The sequence below is a fragment of the Aulostomus chinensis genome, chromosome 5 (assembly GCF_037954235.1).
Source record: "Aulostomus chinensis isolate RoL2024-O1b breed Wild chromosome 5, RoL_Achi_v1.0, whole genome shotgun sequence".
NCBI lineage: Eukaryota > Metazoa > Chordata > Actinopteri > Syngnathiformes > Aulostomidae > Aulostomus > Aulostomus chinensis.
In genome coordinates this window covers 13,882,149-13,903,350 of record NC_141324.1, presented here as the reverse complement: position 1 = coordinate 13,903,350, position 21,202 = coordinate 13,882,149, and the positions used below count along the sequence as shown (strand labels likewise).

Genomic DNA, 21,202 nt, shown 5'->3' with positions numbered 1-21,202 from the left:
ACCTTTTAAAACCGCGTCAAAAAAGTTAAACTTGTTTTAAGATGTTGGTGGAGCATTTTTTTTTTCCACAAATAAGTGAAAATTGAAGAAAAAAACAAAAATCGAAATTAGATGATTTCATTGAACGATTTTGTCTTAAAATGTGATTGAAAACATTGAATTGTAAGACCAATTCAAAAGAGAGAGAGAGAGGGGGAGAGGGAGAGAGAGTGTTAAGCTGAGATTCTTCGCAGGTTAACAGTGTGTATTCACTCTTCTGTTCTCGTCCAGAGTTTCTGCTGGGAGCCGTGACAGGAGTCCGGCCCAACACACGGACTCTGGCCGCGTAAAACCGAGGAGGAGGCGCCTCTCGCTTTAAGCGCTCCCACCGCTTTTAGATGGATTCTTCATGTTTGCTTCAGCCTCAGAGGAGTCAGCCAGCTCTGGACAGTTGCGAGCCGTGACAAGACAGCGTGAAACATGACACATCGCAGCGTATGGATTGCCAAAAGTATGAGCTGCGTCCAGCGTGGGATCCGCGGCTTTCCTTACCTCTTCGGTGCGCACTTGGAGCAGAATGCGCACGGGGCAGCTGGTAAGGCGCAGTTCGGGTTCTGTCAGGATGTTTCATTGTGATTGAATAAGGAAATGTGAAGGCTTTATGGAACTATTGTTTAAGATTTTTCTGTTGCTATGAATTCAGGACTCTTGTCTTCATGTTTGCTCACTGCGTTTGATGTTTGATGTCTTTTCACTCTAAACTTCTCTGAACGCACCTGCCAGCTGCAGGGTCACCGAGAGCTGGATTCAATTTGGGACTTAATTTATTGGAAGTGTTGCTGAAATGCGTCTGGGAGGAGGATGGAGAAGGTGTTCGGTCACTGTGTTTTATGGAGGGTTTTTTTGATTTACGGTGTGAGGGTGCGAGAAGGTGACTCTGAGAGGGAAGAGAGAGGACAAATATCAGTGTGTGTGTGTGTGTGTGTGTGTGTGTGTGTGTGTGTGTGTGTGTGTGTGTGTGTGAGTGTTCATATGGATGAAGAGGAAACCGTTTCAGTCAGGAAGTCCTCCAGTGTGACCCTCTTCTGTTGTGGACTGCAAATCTAAATATCAAAGTGCTGGTTACACACACACACACACACACACAGAGGGGATCAGGGGCAGATGAAATCTTTTAATCTTCAGGTGTTGTGACGTGCTGCAGGTTAAGAACATTTCTTTTCCAATTCTGATGAAAGTGTTGTGATCGCTGCAGCTTCATGGGCCGCTGGCCGTGATCCCATATCAGGGTCACTTCAAGAACATCTCTGGTGTTTTCACTGCCAACACACGTTTGATCTTATTTTGTGTCTCAAAATGTGCAATGTGTGTGTGTGTGTTTGTGTGTGTGGGGGGGTTATCCATTTGAAGAAACAACATGATGCTTGACTGACTCACACATTTGTTGAGTTTCATACTTAGCGACTGACTCAATGACCCACTGACTCACCCAGCCGTGTACATACAATGTCTCTCATGCATGTAGAACACAGGCGAGGCTCAGTCGGAGGGCAGCCGTCCACAGTCGAATCCTGCTTTTCCCCTCTTGCTCTCAGTGTGTGTGTGAGAGATGTTACACACCCCCACCCACTCCTCCAAAGGCCTGTAAAAGCTCTGAAAACATGTCGTGAATCCACCTTGTTTTTCCTTCACTTGCGTCTTTTAAAACATCAGCTCTGTTCTCAGGCTGAACGCGAGAGTGTCGACTCTCTCAGACATCTCACACTCCACCGTCACGCTGCCACAGCTTTCACTTCCTGCAGTCAGAGGTCACGGGGTCAGCGGCCCCACCGAGGGTCAGGTACCAAGAGCCGGAGAGTTCTCTTTACCAGCGGCCTCCTGATGTGTGGTCTGGTTTGTTTTAACTGGCATGTGGCTTTACGAGAGCAAGCAGACTGTTTGTTGCTGTTTATGGGTTTAACTCTTTTTGTGCTCGTGTGCTGTTCAGTGTAACACTCTTAATTAAGGCAACGCAGTGACTTACCATTCTTACCACTCCTTTAGATAGAGAGGTCCTCTTCAATATGTCTGCGGTAGCAAACAGGCTCTGACACCGTCTGTCCTCTATGTCCAAGCGCTGCAGGTCTCAAGCAAGTCACAGGTCTGAGAATGAGGGACCTCATGCTTTTTAAAAGCTAACAGTGACATCAAGTAGCTAAATTACGTACCTCTACATTCCCTGCCGAGGAGGTCATGTGATCATTGGTGCTGGCTTGTCTGTCGGTTCGCAGGATAACTCAAAATGTCACGGATGGATTCTCATTCAATTTCATTTGATGATAGATCTGATGACATCATAGTTTCTTGGTAAAGATGTACCAATCTCAAAACACCCTCTGGGTCTTTTTATTTTTTTCTTAATCATTTCCCTTCTTGCCTGGCAGTGTCTTGTCTACTTCTCCTTGTCTGAGCTTTCACACTGAAACCTCTCCGTCTCAACGAAGCCCTCTCACATTCAAGGTCTTATCAAACTAGTTCACATGATGCTCATCAAACTAAACTCTCTGCATTTCACATGGACGGATGCATCACTTCATCACCACCTCTTTAACCTTGAGTTTCTTCTGTTTTCAGTTTGAAGTTTAAGTTCCCCTTTGACAAACTCTGAGGTCTCCTCTCGATACTTTTTAACAACCGCAATTTTTTAAGACGTATAAAAAAAAGTTCTAAATTCATGCCTGCTGTATTTACTGATATCTTATGTCCTAGAATGGAACATTAAAATATTTTAAGCTGGAGTGAACCGCTGACCTTATTTTTTGAACAGAAAATCCCATTCATTGAGGGAAAGTGAATGTTCCACGTGCCCACTCAGGTTCAGACTCCTTCCCCGTGCTGCTCTCGGAACTTCCACTTGTGTTGTGATTATTCTCGAATCCAAAAAGGGGAGGAAAAATTACAGATTGAAGTGAAATTTCCGAGCAAAAATCTGTTAAAAAAGTAAGAAAGAGGCTGAGCAGCGCCACTGTGGACTCACAGTTACAATTATTCAGTCAAAAATGAGGCAAAGCCTAATAAGTACAAGCGGGGATTTAGAATTTTCATCGGCGCGTCATCCAGATTGATCCAAAGTGGAACTGTAACGCTCGGAATGAAGTTGATTTGATAAGGAACTTTTATGTCAATATGCTTTAACATTTCGGGCCTGAGAGAATATGAAGTCATGAGGCTCAAGTCCAAGTGAAATCTCTAGTCACTCAAGTCAATCAAGGTGCAAATCTTTCTGTCCGGTCCAGTCTGCCGTCATCAAGTTTGTGACTCGAGTCCAAGTCACGTGACTTGACTTCACATCCTGTTAGACTTTCGGTTTCGCAGCTTTTACTTCGATCGAGAGCAAATTTTTAGTGAGGCCAGAAGATTTCATCATTCAGCTCCAACGCCAAGAAAATCCTGTGGAGCAGGAACGACTGAGAGGCTGAAGGGAAGATGACTTCATTGACTTCTGGCACTTCATAAATACTCTAAAATTATTATAAAAATACAGCAGAGACATGAACTTGGCGTCCTTTGACTAGTGTCCTCACTGTATTTTATCGATCGGATAAGTCGGACAAATTTTCAGAATATTTGTCATGAAAAGATATTTGTGTCCCTGCTCTTAAGGACTGACCGATAATGTAAAGACCTCATATTCAGAGTTCTGGTGATGTGGATGGCGGCTCGTTCTCACGCTCTCGTGACTTATTGGGATGCTTGAATAAAACGAAGCCATTGTTGATGTTATCAGTAACATCTATATGATGGGACGTCGGCAGTGAAAAAGGCATCTCTCAGTCTATAGAATCAATCTGCTCAAAAAAACAAAAAGAAATCCCAGAAATGGAAAAAAAAAAAAAGTTGTAGTGTCTGTGTCGCTAAGAACGCAATAACTTCACTCATCTAATTAAAATAAATCTTTCCGTGAGGAGAAATATAAAACAGCTGTTTTCAGAAGCCAGAGTCAGGCGACATAAATCAAGTTAACTGCTCGAGAACATTAAAGAGTTCATAAAACACCTTTAAGTAAAGTTGGTTCACGTGAAGGATGAAGGGTACGGACTGCTAATTAAAGAGAACATTAAAAGCATCGTTAAATACAGCAATGGGCCTCAAATCTCCATATGATGACTTTAAATATTCACCCTTTACACCGAGGCGCAGTCGTCTCGGATTATCAGCTATCCAGAGATGGATGGGTGCTGGGAGTGTAACGTTACTCTTTGTCCCAGTCGAGCGCTGAGAGAGATTGATTATGCAACGTGAAGTGCCACAGGGCAACTTCAATCTGGAAGCGCTTAGAGGACGCGGTGAGCCACGCTGATTCCTTCCGGGCAAATTGAAGGAGGCATGATCTGACAAAAAGGAATTTCAATTTGTTCGATGGATTCTTACAGACAAATGCTTCCCATGCTACTCCTGTTCTCCTCTGTGTTTGGTAGCAATCTTGGGGAATGATTTTCTCTCTCTGATCTGGAATGGTTGGGTTGTTGTCGAGCACTTGGACTTCTTCAAGTTCAAACAGCTTAAGTCATTTAGAACACAGCTAATTCTGGTGGAACTGCTGATGAAACAGAACTCCTGTCCTTATCTGGAAATCTCCCTCCTTAAAAAACACTTTTATTCCAAATACAGAAGAATGTTAACTAGCTCGGCTTGTTTTTTTTTCATACAATAAGCTGGATTCTTGTGAAATTAGCAGGTCAGATTCATTAATCATAGCGTCTGAGGGCGGCTTTGAACTATCAGGCCAGGTCATTAAAACCAGCCTGTCTGGGGCGCAAGCGGGCGACACGGAAACACTTTGGAGAGAGAGAGAGCTGGTTCACCCAGACACAAGACACACTAATAGTGACCAGTGTGTGTGTGTGTGTGTGTGTGTGTGTGTGTGTGTGTGTGTGTGTGAGTGTGTGTGTGAGTGTGAGTGAGTCACAGATAACCTCTTCTTATTATTGCTACTCTCCAGCTCAGTATGGGCTTAATTTGGAGGAATAACAGTATGAGATGGGAGCAAAAGAAGGTTGTTAGGGCAAGGGTGGGCGAATGATGGCGGCTGGAATTAAGATGTGGTTAAAGATGAAGAGGACTGTGTGTGTGTGTGTGTGTGTGTGTGTGTGTGTGTGTGTGTGTGTGTTTGTACAATATAGTGAAAATATCAAAATTACAGCGAGAAGGCAAAAAAAAAGACAGTGATCCTGGGTTTTGTGTGCTTTAATTTCTTTCTCTGCATCACTATCCATTCTTTCTCTCCATCCTTTTGAGATGCTGGTATCCCTACAAACAATGGAAAGTGAAATCTTTCCCTCTGATCGTGTCCCCCACATGACTAAAATGTGTTCCCATTTAAGGTGAGGCTCACCTGACTGCTCTCTGTGTGGCTGTGTGTCAGGGACACTCGGGGAACAGTCTGGGTGAAGGAGAGTGAGACAGTGAAGACCCAGATGTGTCATGGCAGGATGCTGTCTTTATCTCTGCACACTCATGGGAAAATGGGTCCAGCTCATACCTGATCAGACCACCTGACATGTATCAGTCTGTTGCATTGTGGGTCTATGTGTGTAATTAGTGCTAACGGTACATTAGCTCAACTTTCCAGTGACCTTGCACACTTAATCTTGTAGAGGCCATTCTGGAAGTTACAAGTGATGTGGAAAATCCTGCAGCAGATTCATTATAGGTCCTGGCTTTAAGAGAAACCAGACTCCCACCGATGAAACATCAGTCCTGTCACTAATAATAACATCCTAATCACTGCGCTAATTGCTAAGATTAGAGAATGTGGCAATCAATGATGATATAGTGAAACAGTAGACTGCCCAGTGTGAAGCTGTTTTTCAGAGCCGATGAAAGCAAAACCACAACAATGAGCTAAAAGAAGCTAAAAGCTCCGGAGAGGTTGAACAGTTGGATGGTCCGTTGTCGAGGGTTTGCCACCACAAACAAACGCTTTCACCTCACACATCGTCATCTGATACATTACTATTATAAACACATTGATTAGTGCCGACTTAACGCAGCCAAACCTGTGCGGGAGGGAAAAGGATGACAATCTCGTTAGCCGCAAGTTCGTTAAAGAGTGATATTTTGTGGTTAAACTGAAGATTGCAGGCCCTCAACTCGCTCCTCTTTCTGGACATCCTGGGGAAGCTCGAAGGCTCGCTCACATAAACACATGACCCCTCAGTTCTGAGCTGTTATATAAAATCACCAGCGCTAACAAGCACTTGTTCAACTCGCAATAAAAAAACAACAACAAATAAAAGAACTCACAACCTGTCGATCCCTTCAGGGAGATTAATACGTTCATCTACAGTTACCATACTCATTCAGAAGTGATGAGGTAACTGTTCATTTGGACAACACTGACGTCCTGAGGTACGGTGATGAAAGCACTGAGGTGTAGAAACTCGCCCTGCTGCAGTCACAGGGAGGATCAGGTCAGCTGCTTCCTGTGAGTAATCAACCTGTGAATATTCATAGCCCCCCTCTTCAGAACAAGAGATTAACACAGGGTTAATATCTAACGGCCTACGTGGCCATCTTGCCGGTGTTGTACTTCTCCCTGATCGTCGTAAAATCAAAACCCTCTAAAACGCTGGTTTTCTGAATGAAGTTTACTTTCACTGTTGTCATGACTCAGCGCTGTGGTCCGCCTCTGCTTCCTCTTCTGTCTTCAACGTGTAGCAGGTGTAAACAACAAGACACTGACAGGCAAATGTGCAAAACTGTAAAATGGTGGACCCTCTCTTTACCTAGTGACGCAGTGATTATGAAAGTATACTCACACTCTTGAAAAAGATCCCACTCAATCCTACACACTGTGTCATTTCACAATTTTTAAACTACTAAACAGGTAATGGGGAATAATCCGTTGGAGTCATGTGTCAGTCTTCACTGGGGAAATAAATCATCAATCGTGAAATCATAGACTTAACCAGCTGCTGTTATCCAGGTAACATCTCCATTGGAATTTTGATTCCATTAACTCTTGGTGATAGATTCACAGGATTCATTCAGGGGGTGTGAGAAGCCAGAGGTCCTGGCAGTAGGTGACATCAGCAATACGAGCGGGGCGCAGATCGGCGCTTTAACCCATCGTGATGTGAATAGAGGAGCTGGAACGGAAACGCTCTCAACTTGTCTCGGTGGCCGATAGCCTGGGTTCCCTCAATACATCAGTTATTTTCCTCCATGGTTACCGCTCTCCTCCATCAGCGAGAGGATGTTTCCCTCATGGGGCCATCTTTAACTGGAGGTGAACACACTGGTCATGCATGACATCTTTATACACCGTTGACTTGTGTATTTTATCTCTCTTGCTGTGACCCGCTGCTCTGGCCCTTTAATGACCTGCCGTAACTCTCCACAGCATCTTTGGCAACTTAAACCTGCATGTGTGAGGGCATTGGTCCAGAACTGTTACACTTCAAACACATTGTTCTCTACAGAAAGCTTCATTTATCCCTCCAAAGAGCCATTAGACACGTTTCTCTGCAGCGCTCCTCTTTAAAGTGCAGAAAAAGCTGCAGGGTCGGTGGAGTGAAGCACTAATCATTCAGGTTTATCATCAGGCAGCCAATAAGGTGAGCTCTAATAGTGCTTCTAATGAGCTCCAGGTTGTATTGTCACTTCAGGCAAAGCTCAGAAGGTGTACTGTTCCCCGTAATCTTTGGCTAGTTAACCCCGCACAAGCCAGTAAAGATAATCCCCGTGAAATTACAAAAATGTGTCTTAAAGCTGCTGTAATCACTGTTCCTATACCAGCGCTGGACGGGTTGACTGGGAATAATGGGAAAGATTAGTGATGAATCAGGAGAGTCATCACCCACCATCTCTGTTTTAGCCTCCTTTAGCTTATTGTCTTGGTTTTATGGCCTGATATTGGCTCTCACATTTTCAGCCACAGCAGGCAGCTAAATGAATCCCTCGGTGAAACGCGCTGCCAGCCTGTTCACATATCAGCTGACTTCATGCATGGATCGAAAAATCTGATCGATGGTGCTGATCCAGACTCTGGAACTGGACCATGAAACCCCCGTCTCGTAATATGAGAAACGTCTCCAGTCCATTTCTCTGGAATACATTTAAGAACCGCGTGGCTTACCACGGCTGCCGGCGACAGCAGCAATACAAATGATACTAATATTTTAGAAAAAAAGAGCTTTGGTATCAGACAGTATCGGCAGATGTGTTTCTGAATTGGATCAGAACTGCTCCTCTGATGTCACACAACGTTACAGCTTGTTGTGCTTGAAAATAAATCTACCAGTTCAGGTTGAAAGACTTGTCCAAATAATGAAAGAGTCACACTCAAGATTTTCAAATGGTTTGTTTGAGTCTATGAGATGTTAAAATGTGGTGTAATTCACCGAAACACTGGAGAGGAAGACTGAAACTTGTGTTAATAGTTTGACATTTGAAACGAGTGATCCAACCAACCAATTACTCGACTGTTTGGGTGGGCACTAAGAAGTCTGTGAACATCAGCTGTCCTGGTGGTATGAAGAGAGACGCTGAAATGAAACCCGTCAGTTTATGTCGACCACCTCCTGGTGGATTTGTCATCTGCTGAGTTCCCCTCGTTGCTTTTTCCTTTCTCATAATTTACTTTCTGTGTCTGGCTGAAAGAACCTCGCACACCTACAGGATGTGCTAATAGAACAACCCACATAGAGAGAAGGGGGTCACACAGATAACCCCCCCACCAGCCCTCACCACCCAGGCTCGCCAGTGTCTGCACTTCTGATTACCCTGACCCCCCCCCCCCGTGTGCTCAACTGTATTTGCAAGAAAGACGTTGACAGAGTGTACATGTGTGTGACAGAGCAAAGGATTCTCAGAAAGAAGGAAGAACAGAGAGAGAGAGACAGAAACAGAGACAGAGAGAGGATATGAGGGGCTACACACACACACACACACACACACACACACACACACACACACACACACACACACACACACACAGTGTATCAGGGGGTGGGGAGGTGAACCGATGCATGGGACCTGCTATCTGTTTCTCATTTTGGCAGCGCTCTGTGGTTTTCCAGCAGTGACAGGCCTCCGAGTGGAAACTGGCACTAACGAGCAATTACATCCTGCCTGCCTGCCTGGGATTATGGGATTACAGGCTGACTGGGCCTCAGTCTACGCTCTCCTCCTGACATTCCCTCGCCTCCTTGAGTTATCTCTGCTTTTATACTTCTCCCATTCACTGCTTCAATTAGCTTTTCCCATTTTTTTCCTTTCGTCACACAATAACCCATTTAAATTCTCTTCACTCTTATCATGTGACTTTTTTTTATTGTACTCTGTGTCCTCACCTTTAGTTTTTCCTCTTGAGACTCTGAAGCTTCCTTGAATAGAGAAGGCACAATCAATATTTAGCGTTTTACGTTCAGTTTGTATGAAGCCTTAAATGCAGCGGTCTGAACAGGAGAACGAAACGAGAGTTTTCTGTCTGAGTGGTTCAATTGAGCAAATATGGACAGAAAAAGTGGTTTAATCAAGTGGACCAAGACCCCGTTGAAGAGGTGGTCTTGATAGAGGTCCAAAAAAAACACTAGTGCAGTTGCTTTGTCGTGGTGAGAACATGATCCAACCTCAGTCTGAACCAACTACCAGCGTCTGAGCATAAAGAGCCCCGTAACCAGGTGAATTTTGTATTTTTGGATGTGTCAGAGCATCCAAACTGTAGCAGTTTAGCATGGAAGAAGATCCATGCACTGCTGATCACATGACCTCTCTGCTCTCCTCTGACCAGTGAACTCAGTGAGCATTCCCGTGGGAGTGACACGATTTGGTTTGCTTGGATTTTTCGAAACGACAAGCCAAAAACGCTCAAGTTTACAAACCTGATCGAAAAAAGAGGAGAACAAACAAACCTGAGGTGTGAAGGAAGTTGAGTTCTGCCCAGTTTTTCTTTACGTCAACAGTCTCAGTTTAGGCTTTTATGCTTTTGGGTTTATGTTGTGATGTTTCAGGAAAAACTTTAGAGAATCACAGACCTTAAAAAGTCCTGTTTCTAGCTATAATGCAATAATTTATATGACAAATTTCACACAAATCTGAAAGTATTATATATGACATTTTGTATCATAAGGTCAAAGGTCAACATCACTTTGTCCTTGCGGGGTTTGGAGAAAACAACTCTCAGTCCTTTATTCAATGCCATATCTCAGGCACATGGTTAAATTCCTTCCAAGCCTTCGCTACATATATTTTGGGCGTAGTTGTAACCTTGACAACTGCTATGAAAAAGCGCTTCCACGCTGCTCTGGATACGTGTATGCAGAACTGTGGGGCACAGGCGTGCACAGCAGGTAGGACCGTACTGCAGGACCTCCGCATGGATCTCTGAGGGTCTGGTAGTGATCAGACAGCTCTCCCGGTGTTCATCTCCTTTTACACTGCAGGTGTCTTTTATTGAGCCAGCGGTGATTTAGTGCTCTCTCCTCCTCGCTCCTGCAATCACCGTAGTGACAGGTTAAAGCTTGAGGTCAGAACAGTTCGCATACATGCACGTGCGCAGAAGAGAACAATACTGTGTCTTTATTAAAAGGATATTATGAGAAAAGTTTGGCCTTTAGAGGAGGTGAAACACTAGACCGCTGGGTTTTTTTTGTTTTTTGTTTTTTGAACAAGGTGAGAGGTTTATAGAGCTCTGTCTGCAAATCTGAGGGTGTAACAGTATACAGTAGGCACCCGGGTCACTAATCACAAACACATTCGTGCTCCTGGCAGAGATGTGACCGAGTAACATCTTCAACTGAATTATCGTATCATTACATACAAATTTCTGTAGTCGACAGTATAAGTCGCTAGCATGGTAAAACCTCCATGTTCATACCTGATGATTAATCGTTGTCACGGGCCGAACATAAATCATTCTAAATAATAATGATAACAACATAAAACTACCCCAAGGTAGTGCGCACGTTGATCATCTAAATGTGTGTAGGACAGGCAAAACATAACTTACAAATAAAATATTCACTGAAAATGAATGTAAGAATTCAAATAATTAATCAGAGAATATTTGTTGGCTGTAAATTGTTTATTTTTTCCTTTAAGATACGATTTTAAAGTCATTTTATCCTCACCCGTACGGTTGTTAACAACTACGACGGAGCTCGGCACCAGGTGGCTGCAGGGATACTGGGGCGATACCTCAGCTGATCGTATCCTAGCTCGTGAGGGAGCGGCGGCCCAGACAGAAGAAAACCACCAACCTTTTGTTTTGTTTGGGTTTTGTGTTTTTCTGAAATTTTATGATCATAGGTGTGTGTTGTGTGACAATGCACTCGTAGAATGAGAGTTTGCCCCTCAGCTCATGCCAGAGTGAGCATTCCCTGGCCTCTCACACCAGAGGTTTAAATACACACTGCCCCCTACTGATGTGATGCAGCACCAGCTTGTTGAGACTGGTTACAAACTGTACCTTTAAAATGTTTTATTTGATCCCACCTTTTAGCTTTTTCAGTGCATTCTTGTATTTTTCGGCATTTTATCCATTTTAGCAAATAAGACTCTTTGTTACATAATTGCTTTTAAATGAAAAAGTAATTTAAAGGATGCTTTAAAACGCACTGACAGGTAGCAGTCGGTTATCACTTGACTCTGTTGTTTTTGTTCCACATTATCATCGGAGGCCTTTTGATGTGGAATGTGTGTGGTATCACATGCTTTCTGAGGAAACCGCGTCTCACCAACTAGCCAGTTTTCAGCCGCAGCAGTTTCCCACCGATAACAAGGCTCTCCTGTCTAAATATGTGGTTACTGTGCTTTGGCTTTGTACGGAAGAAGGTTTTAAGTTGAAGCATCAAGTGCAGATCTACTCTGCTGGGCGCTGACCGTCAGTGCAGGTATTCTGTTAGCTGGTGCGACTGCGGTGCTGGCAGCCTTTTGGTTCAAAGCTGATACCTTCCACCTCTGCTGTATAAATGAATAGAGTAAATCACATCAACTCCCTCCCAGCATGTTTGAAATGCTAATGACCAGCAGACTGAGCTCTAGTAATAGTAGCTGGCTCCGTCTTTATAGGTTGTTCCTCCTGCAGGAAGATTTACTCACTTAACTAATTGTGAACAACAACCGAAGCGTGGAGGATTAACACCGTAAATGAGAGGTGGCAAGATCTCGGCTCCCTGCAGCTTGACAGACAAACTGAAAGCTGTAATCAGCCTCAAGCGTGGCTCCCCCCCCCCCCCCCCACACACACACACACACGCTGGTGGGTCAGAAACTGAATACACACACGCCATCAGTGAGTTTGTGTCACCCTCCACCCCTCAACACCCCCTCCCACCTCATCCCTGAGGAGGCTTGAGGCGTCGGGCTGTAAACAGCTCCAGAGTGCCGGGGTGAAAGGAACCAGCAGACAGGCCTACGTAGACTGCCAGCGTGCTGATCTAAAGGGGGCTAAACACTCCCAGCTGGGGCGTTAAAAACCAGGGAAGTCACTTCTTCTGAGACGGAGCGAGGACGTGTGAGGGGAGTCTGCTGCCTCGCTCCGTCCCGCCTGGGTCCTGCTGTCAGCCTTTAAATCAGATCTGAGTCAGAGGAAGACAGAAGGCCGAGGAGTCAACAAAACTTGGTTTTAGGTTGCAGCGGGGGTCTGTCTGTCTGAATTACGATCCGCTTGTCTCTCTTCATCGTCTCGGTCCCTCTCCCACCCCTCAGTATCTGCACCTTGGATGACTCCAGCTGGAACAGGATTGCATAAATGCATTTGCTCTTATCATGACCTGTAATCACCAGGCCTTTGTCAGTCCTCCATGTCGGTGCTCAGACAGAACTGCTGGGATTGTTTTGGGCTGTTAAATAAACATAGAGCACCACGTATCAGTGAGATCAACAAGCGCCTGAAGAACAGTAAATGCTTGAATACGTTACTATGCTCTCGCTGTAGTTCATCGCCGAGGTTATGCAAAGCTTCTGGAGGGTGATAAGAGTGCTGTTTTCTGCAGACCGAAGGTTCTTACATAAATCTGTTCTTCATGTTTGAAGCTATAAAATCAAGTAAAATTCAAAGAGTCAGTTGCTGGTTCTGACACTTCTGCCACGGCATGTGAGTCGATTGTTTGTGTGTTTTCTCCATTTTTTTGGTGGCACTTAACTTTCTCTATAAAAATGAATTATGAAAAGTAAATTCACTTGTAAAAGCTCAGTCTGAGGCTTGTTCAGACTGCAGGCTAATGTGAATTGAGACACTAGGATTTTCCTGTCCATACTTTAAATTGCAAGCGATAACCTCGGACTTGTTGTGTCCAGAAACAATCTTAATATCCTACTTCCACATATGGATGTCTGGTGGCTGTGATTTTATGTATACACATAGAATTTTCCCCTGGGAAGGTGACAGAAACATCCGTTGACTCGCTCCCGGGGTGCGAGGCTCATCTCGTCTGTTTTTCGACACCAAGTTGTGATGAATATCCTCAATTACTTCAGAGGCTGCGGACGCCTCGTCGCCTGTTAGCTTGTCTTAGCTGACAGAGTGTCCACAACCAATCTGAACTTCGTGGCAAAAGTTGATTTTATCAACAGGCAGACCATATTCTGGAGGAGGAAGGAGGAGTTTAGCGTGTACATCGGAATCAGAATGAACAGACTTCTGGTTGATTCACATTGTGTAAAAACAGAACTACGTGGAAACGAGGCCCAGAGCAGCCAACATCTGAGGAGAAATGACACTTGAAGTTTGAGCTTCCAGACTGAGATGAAGCAGCAGAGGTCTGATTAGGACTCAGATTTCAAACCTCCCAAAGTAATTTTGGTCAGATTTACAAAAATCTAAACTCACTGGGGTTAAAAATCAATCTGCTATGCCAAAAAGCTGAATTCTATCAACAATCTGATTTGATTTCTGATCATTGACGGACCAATTTATCACAAATGAGTGAAGAAGCGTCGCAATGCATCTCATTTCTCATCGACCTTGATACCCTTTGGTGAGATCCAGCCTCTGGAAAGCTTGAACCTCGGTTCACTGGCTAGTCAGCTACGATATGTTTCACTGTAACCTGTTTCGTTGTGATGTAAAGTGGTGACACTTTTACTCTTGTGCTCAGTGTGGTCACGGTGTGTCCTTGAACACCTCTGACACAGTCCGTCACAAACCTGCACAATCTGTTAAATATACGCAAATGAGAAGTCCTTAAACTGTAGAATGAAAATATTAACTTCTATAATTCCATAAGGAACTCCATCTTCAGAGGAAGACCAAAGCTCTGTTCTATTTCATCCCAAAAGCTTCCTTTAAGGAGTCAAAACTGGCAAGTTAGATGTCAGTATGTCAGCATGTCAGTATGTCCCGATGCTCTCTGACCACCACCGACATTTGTGGGGCGGCAAAAGAAGCTGAAGACCTCGTGTTCTGGGACGGGTCGGCTGCTGCAACCCTCAGCACTGCACGTACTATATATAAACATCTGCGTCCGTGACACCTCTTATCACCTGCCCTGCATGTCTGTGGTTTTTGTCTGGGACCTCCGCGAAGCACTCTCACTGTGCTTGCCTTCCCCTCCTCCCCCGCCTTGTGCCTCTGCCACTGGAGGAACCCTGAAGAATGCTCTTACAAGTATATCGCAGATGTTGCCTTTTGTTGCTGGACCAGGGCTGTTTGCATGGATGTATGAACCGACAAGCCAACACTAGCCGCACAAGCTGGCAGCAAACGCAGCAACAAACACGAGGACGTGATTTATTTGGCACGTCTGCTTGTTCAGAGGCCCAAGGGGCTCTGTTGTTTTTTGTTTTTTTTTACTGTACCTGGACAATTGTGAATGTATAGACATCTTATTGCCCGCATGTTGTGTCCTTAGTTTATGTTACCCTTTACAAAGAGAGTTCTGGGAAGAGGAACGTTTACAGAGTGAAGCCTTGTTCTAGTTCTTACATTCCTCTCTCTCTCTCTCTCTCTCTCTCTCTTTCTTATTCTCTCCAGGTGGGAGCAGATGGAGAGCTCGCAGGAGGGACAGACAGGTGATAACCTCTGAAATATCAGCAAAGGTTTGTCAGAAACAAACAACCTGACCAAAGTTGATTTTTCCTCTTTCAGTCTTTTATTCCTATTTTCTATAAATGAAATCGCCATCTCTCCAAATAACCTCCCTTCCCGTTTTACATTTCTATGCACACACCTCTATAAACCGGAGGCTGAGATGCGCGTCGATATAAATTGTTAATGAAATCCATTCCCACGAGACCACAAATCAAGACTTCCATAAAGAACTGAGAGTGAAACCTGAAGCTCTCCTAGCAAAATTTAGGGGACAAAAATTGATCCAGGGATGAATGGAAGCAGATATTTAACTGGAGAGATCATTTTTGATGAAAAGGGCTTGAACAAGCGCTCAGTTAAAAAGCCTCTGAAGGGTTTCTCGGTAAGGCACTGTGGCCCTGAGTGCTCGACAAACTGCAATTAAAGAAAAAAACACACAAATTTGACAGCACGAGGGCAGCAGTTAGAGAACACGCAGCTCAGAGACGCTGCTAGAGGGCACTTGAAAGTGATCAACATGTCTGAATAGTTTGTCTGGCCTGTCTTTTTTTTTTTTTTTTTTTTTTTTCTAAATTGGATTTTGGTTCCGATGATGAAAAAAAAACCCACAGACACATTTATCTCAGACTTCAGTAACATCATAACGAGCTCTGGTCACAAACCAAGCATATCCATTCATCACTTTAAATTCCCTCTGGAAACATTTCCATAGTTTTTAATGTCATTTGCACTGTTCCTCTAATGCCCGCGCCACATTTTCTAACCGTCGCCGTCGTGGAATCGATGATGGCGCTTTCATAATTTGCTTGTGTTTTGTCTTAAGTTGCAGTGTGTTGAGCTCTCAGGACAGCCACAAAAAAAAAAAGAAATCCTCATAAGCTTCACAAATGAACATTATAGATTTTCTCAGCTGAAGAATATTATTATTCGGAATGTTACCTTTTATATGAGTTTCGTTAATGTATCAAGAGATGCAGAGGCGTCGTCTGACGTCCTGGGCAAACAACTGAAGCTAATTCGCCACCCCTGATGAGCGCTGATATCTTTATAGTTGCATCATCGTTATCATGATTCAAATGACGTGATTCGGTTCTCACTACAGGACAAACCATAAATCATATCAGCCCATGGTTAAATGCACAAGTATCAGCCGGCTTGTCTCTAAGAAGGTGCTCATCTCGCAAGCGCTTGTCTTCATTTTTCTCTTTTATTTACTGTTCACAACCATGACAGGATTCCCTCTCACACCCCCCGTGTCCTCCGTCTCCTGTAGGTGCTGCTCTGGGTGCTTCTGTCCCTGCTGCCGCTGGTGCAGGGGGCTGGTATGAGAGCTAGTGTGGGTGCTGCTGGCGCGGGTGCAGACTCAGGTGGCGCTGTGGGTCTGCTGGGGAGCCGAGAGGAGCGAGAGCTTCCTGTGACGGTGGCGGAGGTGATGGAGGATGAGGAAGATGATGCTGACCCTTACTCCACGTGGAATGCTCTATACGGTACCGAAGCTCAGCAACAGAGTAGAGGGAGAGTTTGGAAGTTCTGTTGTATTCACTCGTCATTCTGCCTCTGTTTCAGACCCCTTTGTGATAGACGAGGTGGACGACCATCCCAGTAGTCGCTGGGTGGGGCGCTCCCCGCGATCCTCTGATCCCTCAGAATCTCAGTCTAAAGGATCGCCAAAGAAAAAGAAGAAGAGGAAGAAGAAAGGAGAGGAAGAGGAGGAGGAGACAGGAAAGAGCGATAGAAAGGGTCGAGGTAAAAACAAGCAGCTGAAACAGAGCAGCAGGGACTGCCGTGTGGAGAAGAGAGAGATGAAGGTCCGGGACCTGGGTCTGGGCTTTGACTCAGATGAGATCGTCCTCTTCAAGTTCTGTGTGGGCTCCTGCCAGTCTTCCAGAACAAACTATGATTTAGCCTTGAAAGCCCTGCTGGAGAACGGCTCGCTGCCCCGCCGTACCGCCCGCAAGGTCAGCAACCACCCTTGCTGCCGGCCGGACCGGTACGAGCCGGTTTCCTTCATGGACGCTCAGACCACGTGGAGGACCATCCAGTCGTTATCTGCTGCCAGCTGCATGTGTATGGGCTGAAGAGATGAAGGAGACCATCCAGAGCAGGAAGGAGCTGTGTGCAGGAAGTCCTGGATCCTGGAGGGGGCGCTGTAAAACGCAGCAGAGGAAGTGACGGAGGCCACTTGGTCATTTCCTGTGGATTATTTCCCGTTAAGAGGGCGAAGCAAGGTCTGGGCGTAGGCAAGAGGTCACAGGTCAAGATGGAAGACTCAGGGGTCATCGGGGGGAGTCTGGATTTGTTCTGTGTGTTTCCACTTGTGCGACTGAAGCAGGTCACTCCAGAGAGATTCTTACTCCTGCAGTGGACCAACTGACAGTTTTGACACTCAAAGACTGAAGCTCAGGAGGTAAAGAGACGAAGCAGGAGGACTGACACTGACACTGTGCTTGAACTCGAAAAAAAAGACCGACGCCATCATCACTATGAAGCCAGCTCTTCCCTGAAGTCATTGTTATTATTTTTTCACATTATATTGTATTATTTTTCATGTTCAGGTGAGCTCAGCCAAATGGATGCCATGCATCTTCATGTATTACTGTATTAAAGTAAAATATATTTATTTCTGATAAATTATTTATTTATTATAGCTTCATATGAGAGCTGTTTTTATTAACTGTATTGTAGATATCTATTTATTGCCAAGAGTTGATGTTACATCTGCTCCCATACTTTATAAAGGTGCATAACTTCTCAGACCTGGACTGAAAGCCCTTTCCATCTCTCCAAGGTTTATGAAATCTCCTTTAACAGACTTTAACTAAAAATTGTAATAATTTCCTGACAAATCGACCTACAGTGAAATTACACTGTGAGTCGTACGCATTTGTATCTGAGAGCTGATTATTGTTGTGGTCTTTTAAACAAAAATTAGGTCCAGACATACAGCAAAGACCTAAAATATTCATACGACAAGATCTCAATAGTTATCACCTGAAAGCCATTGAGTAATTCAGATACACTCTACCATTATTATTATTGTTATTGCTATTATTATTAATATTATTATTAAAATTATTATAAATTTTCTTTATTTTTGTATGGCATTATCCTCCAAGGGAATAAAGTTCTGATGAATATACTCCTGGTTGTTCCTGGTCATTATTTATTCCAAGGCATGAGACTCGCCAGTCTGTTCAGTTAGCTTCAACTGTTCGATGTTGTTGCACCACCTGCTGGCCGAGAGTGAGCACGAACAAAGGACGACAGGGATTTTTTTTAACTTGTCAGCTGTATAAAAAAAAAAAAAAAAAAAAAGCTCATCAGTCTACTTTTTTATTTCTCTGCACAGACCCACCAACAATCCAGCAAACACCACAGCTCAGCAACAGGTTTGTTTTTTCCCTCTCTCCTTTTGTTGGACACTTGATATGTTCGCTTTGGCTCTTTAAATTTGCCGTTATCAAAAACTTTATACGCCAACTTATAAAACAACAACAACAACAACAACAATGTCTACATTCTGTTGTCCCTGCATCACTGTTGTATGGCACAGAGAAAATAGCAGCATGGAGATTTAAAACAACAACAACAAACAAACAAAATACACAGTGTGTTGTATGAAGACACTAAGGGCACATTATAGGATTCATACATACTTTCAAACCTGCAGTTGTACCCATGGGGTATAATGATATCAGTTCCCCTGTTTGGAAACCACACCAGGCTTCATAACATCTGATAGCCTCAGCTGTTGGATGCTTGCTGACACCTTAACCGCTGGTAGCCTGCCTACCCTCATGCAATCACATCATTTCACTATAAAGCTGATTTATTTATTTTTTCGTTTTCGGGTTTTTTTTTTTGTTGTTGCTTTTTTTTTTGTATTTCTGGCATCCAAATTTAGGAAAACCTGTTGCATGTAAAACTGGACGATACAACGCAAAATCCTGCTCTCGAGTGTACTTCCATCCTGCTGTCAAAGGGGCTTGAGCTAGAATTATGGAGGTGAAATGCACGTTGGTGTCTGTTCCGTTTGATCTGAGAAGCTGCTGCTGCTCCGGTGCTGGATTCAAACCGTCTGACGTGAACTTGATCCAAGTTGGAACATGTAAAGTTTGCTGTGTGCGTGCCGTAGCTGCCTCTGCTGAGATCAGTTTGTCTGCATGTTGGTTGAGAAACCGTCCATCAAAGGTATTTGGCTGACTGACAGGAACTTGGCGTGCTAAACGTGCAAGTGACGATGTCTCCTCTTCTCACCTGCTCTGACCGGAGCGGAGACGCCTTCTCCGTCACCTCCTGTTTGGATCCCGCTACTACTTCCGCTTCACACGCGATGATTGCTGTGGACTCGACGCTGAACGGGTGGAAGTTGACCCGGGCTGTGTCGTACTCCCACGCTTGTCTCATAGCAAAGTCTGTAAAGGACGAATTCTGAATAGGCAACCGCCTTTCCACGTCGTTCCTGAAACTGGTTCTGCGTAATGACGCATAACTGGTGTCATTGCTGTTTAAAGACGGAGGGGAGTGTTGACCCCATGCCCCGCCAATGTTGTCATCACGACCCTCCTTAGACCGGGTCACGGTCCTCTTCAGCTTCTCGCAGCCCTTCAACAGCAGGTTCTTCCGGCACAAGATGTACACCCAGGGGTCTAGAATGGGGTTAAATGAGGCGAAGCGGATCGCCATCAGGTCGCTCCGGTAGTCCGGTTTGCCCCCAGCGGAGATATACGCGGGGTCATAGAGCTGGTTCACAAAGATTCGCACCTGCCACACGCAGACATTTAGATTAGAATAAACATGCAGAATAGTGTTGGCACAAGCCTCGTAAGTAATGAAATACTTGGTTGGATGATGTGTTCTTACCACCAGAGGAATGGAGCAGACCAGGAACACGATGGTCATGAAGACCAGAAGCCAGAACATTTGGATCTCCGCTGCTGAGGTGACCGACGGCAGCCGGGGAAACCTGCGACGTGAGCCGCCCTGCTCGCACAGCTCGGCCCTGACTATTCCAGTCCTCTGGTTCATCCCCACCAGCGACCTGCACACCGCCAGATTACACAGCACCGTCACCGCTATCAACAGCAGCATCACCCCGCCATACAGTAAGGAATAGCAGGCGCTCAGCGAGTCCATCGCCCTCCAGTCCAGGAAGCACCACGTTCCCGGGTAATGCCTGACGTGCTGTCCGAATCCAAAACTGGGCATAATGCACAGACCAACGTTCACCAGGTAGGTGACGAGGAGCGCGAAGCGCGCCATGGTTCGGTCTATGTGCTGGGAGTAGAAGTATGCATGGTTGATGGCCAAGTACCGCTCTACCGCCATGGCGCATAGGATGGACATACCGGCGGAGCCGAAAAAGAGCATGGAGAAGGAGAAGAAGTGGCAGAGCAGGGCTCCTCCTGGCCAGCGGCTCGCCACATAGGTGGCGATGACCACCGGGCTGGTGAAGCAGGTGCCCAGAAGATCCGTGATGGCCATCCCGCAGACCAGAGTGTAGAACGTGGTTTCCTTCTGCTCTTTCTTGGAGATGCACAGCACAACAATGGCGATGAGGTTCCCCAGGACTCCCACGCCAAACATGGTGGCCGAAATGACCAGAGACTTTGACTCCAGCCGGAGCGCGGGGAACTCGCTGTGGTTGCGAATGAGGGACAGAGGCGGCAGCGGCTCAGAAACATTCGCGTCCACTTCACCAAAAGCGACGGTGTCGTTGATCATTCTTAAACACAATTACGCACAAGAACGAGAGTGCAGGAAGGTCCTGTGGTGGTCTGTAAACTTGTACTGTGAACACGAAGTTCTTCTTAAAGTAAATCAAACTGCTTCTGAGTCGGTCAACAAAGTTAGGTCCATGCTTCACGCTCTCCCAGTCACAGCGTGGCTGCAGCAGGCTCCGAGGGAAGGTGTGGCTGCTTGTGTTTATACTCTGCTGGCTGCTGCTGCGGGTATTTAAGACGAGTGCTGATGTCAAGACAGTGACGTGCGGGCTTTAGGCTCAGCAACCCAGGTTTCCCAGGATCAAATTTCTGGAGCCAGAGAAACTAATCAATATAAAACACTTGTCATTGCTCGCCACGTATAGAAGTAACGAGCCAGCAGCGACGCCGTCTGGTGCAAAACCTACAATAAAAGCTATGATGATTAAATACAGTAATTTGTGGAGGGCAAACGCACATCAGGGAAACTTGTGGCCGCAGCGCT

At 45.2% G+C, this 21,202-nt stretch overlaps 2 protein-coding genes across 2 annotated transcripts; one reads left to right on the top strand and one right to left on the bottom strand.

The window, feature by feature from the left end:
* Positions 1-273: 273 nt before the first annotated feature.
* On the top strand, positions 274-18,022 carry LOC147261334 (uncharacterized). The gene is made up of 4 exons (XM_086204906.1): positions 274-574; positions 14,939-15,003; positions 16,269-16,482; positions 16,562-18,022. The coding sequence occupies exons 1-4, from the start codon at positions 460-462 to the stop codon at positions 17,071-17,073; spliced, it is 906 nt and encodes a 301-aa protein (XP_086061032.1). The 5' UTR covers positions 274-459; the 3' UTR covers positions 17,074-18,022.
* Positions 18,023-19,180: 1,158 nt separating this feature from the next.
* Positions 19,181-20,865, bottom strand: ptger4c (prostaglandin E receptor 4 (subtype EP4) c). The gene is made up of 2 exons (XM_086204905.1): positions 19,859-20,865; positions 19,181-19,759 (listed from the first exon to the last, which is right to left on the bottom strand). The coding sequence occupies exons 1-2, from the start codon at positions 20,717-20,719 to the stop codon at positions 19,181-19,183; spliced, it is 1,440 nt and encodes a 479-aa protein (XP_086061031.1). The 5' UTR covers positions 20,720-20,865.
* Between the last annotated feature and the right edge of the window lie 337 nt (positions 20,866-21,202).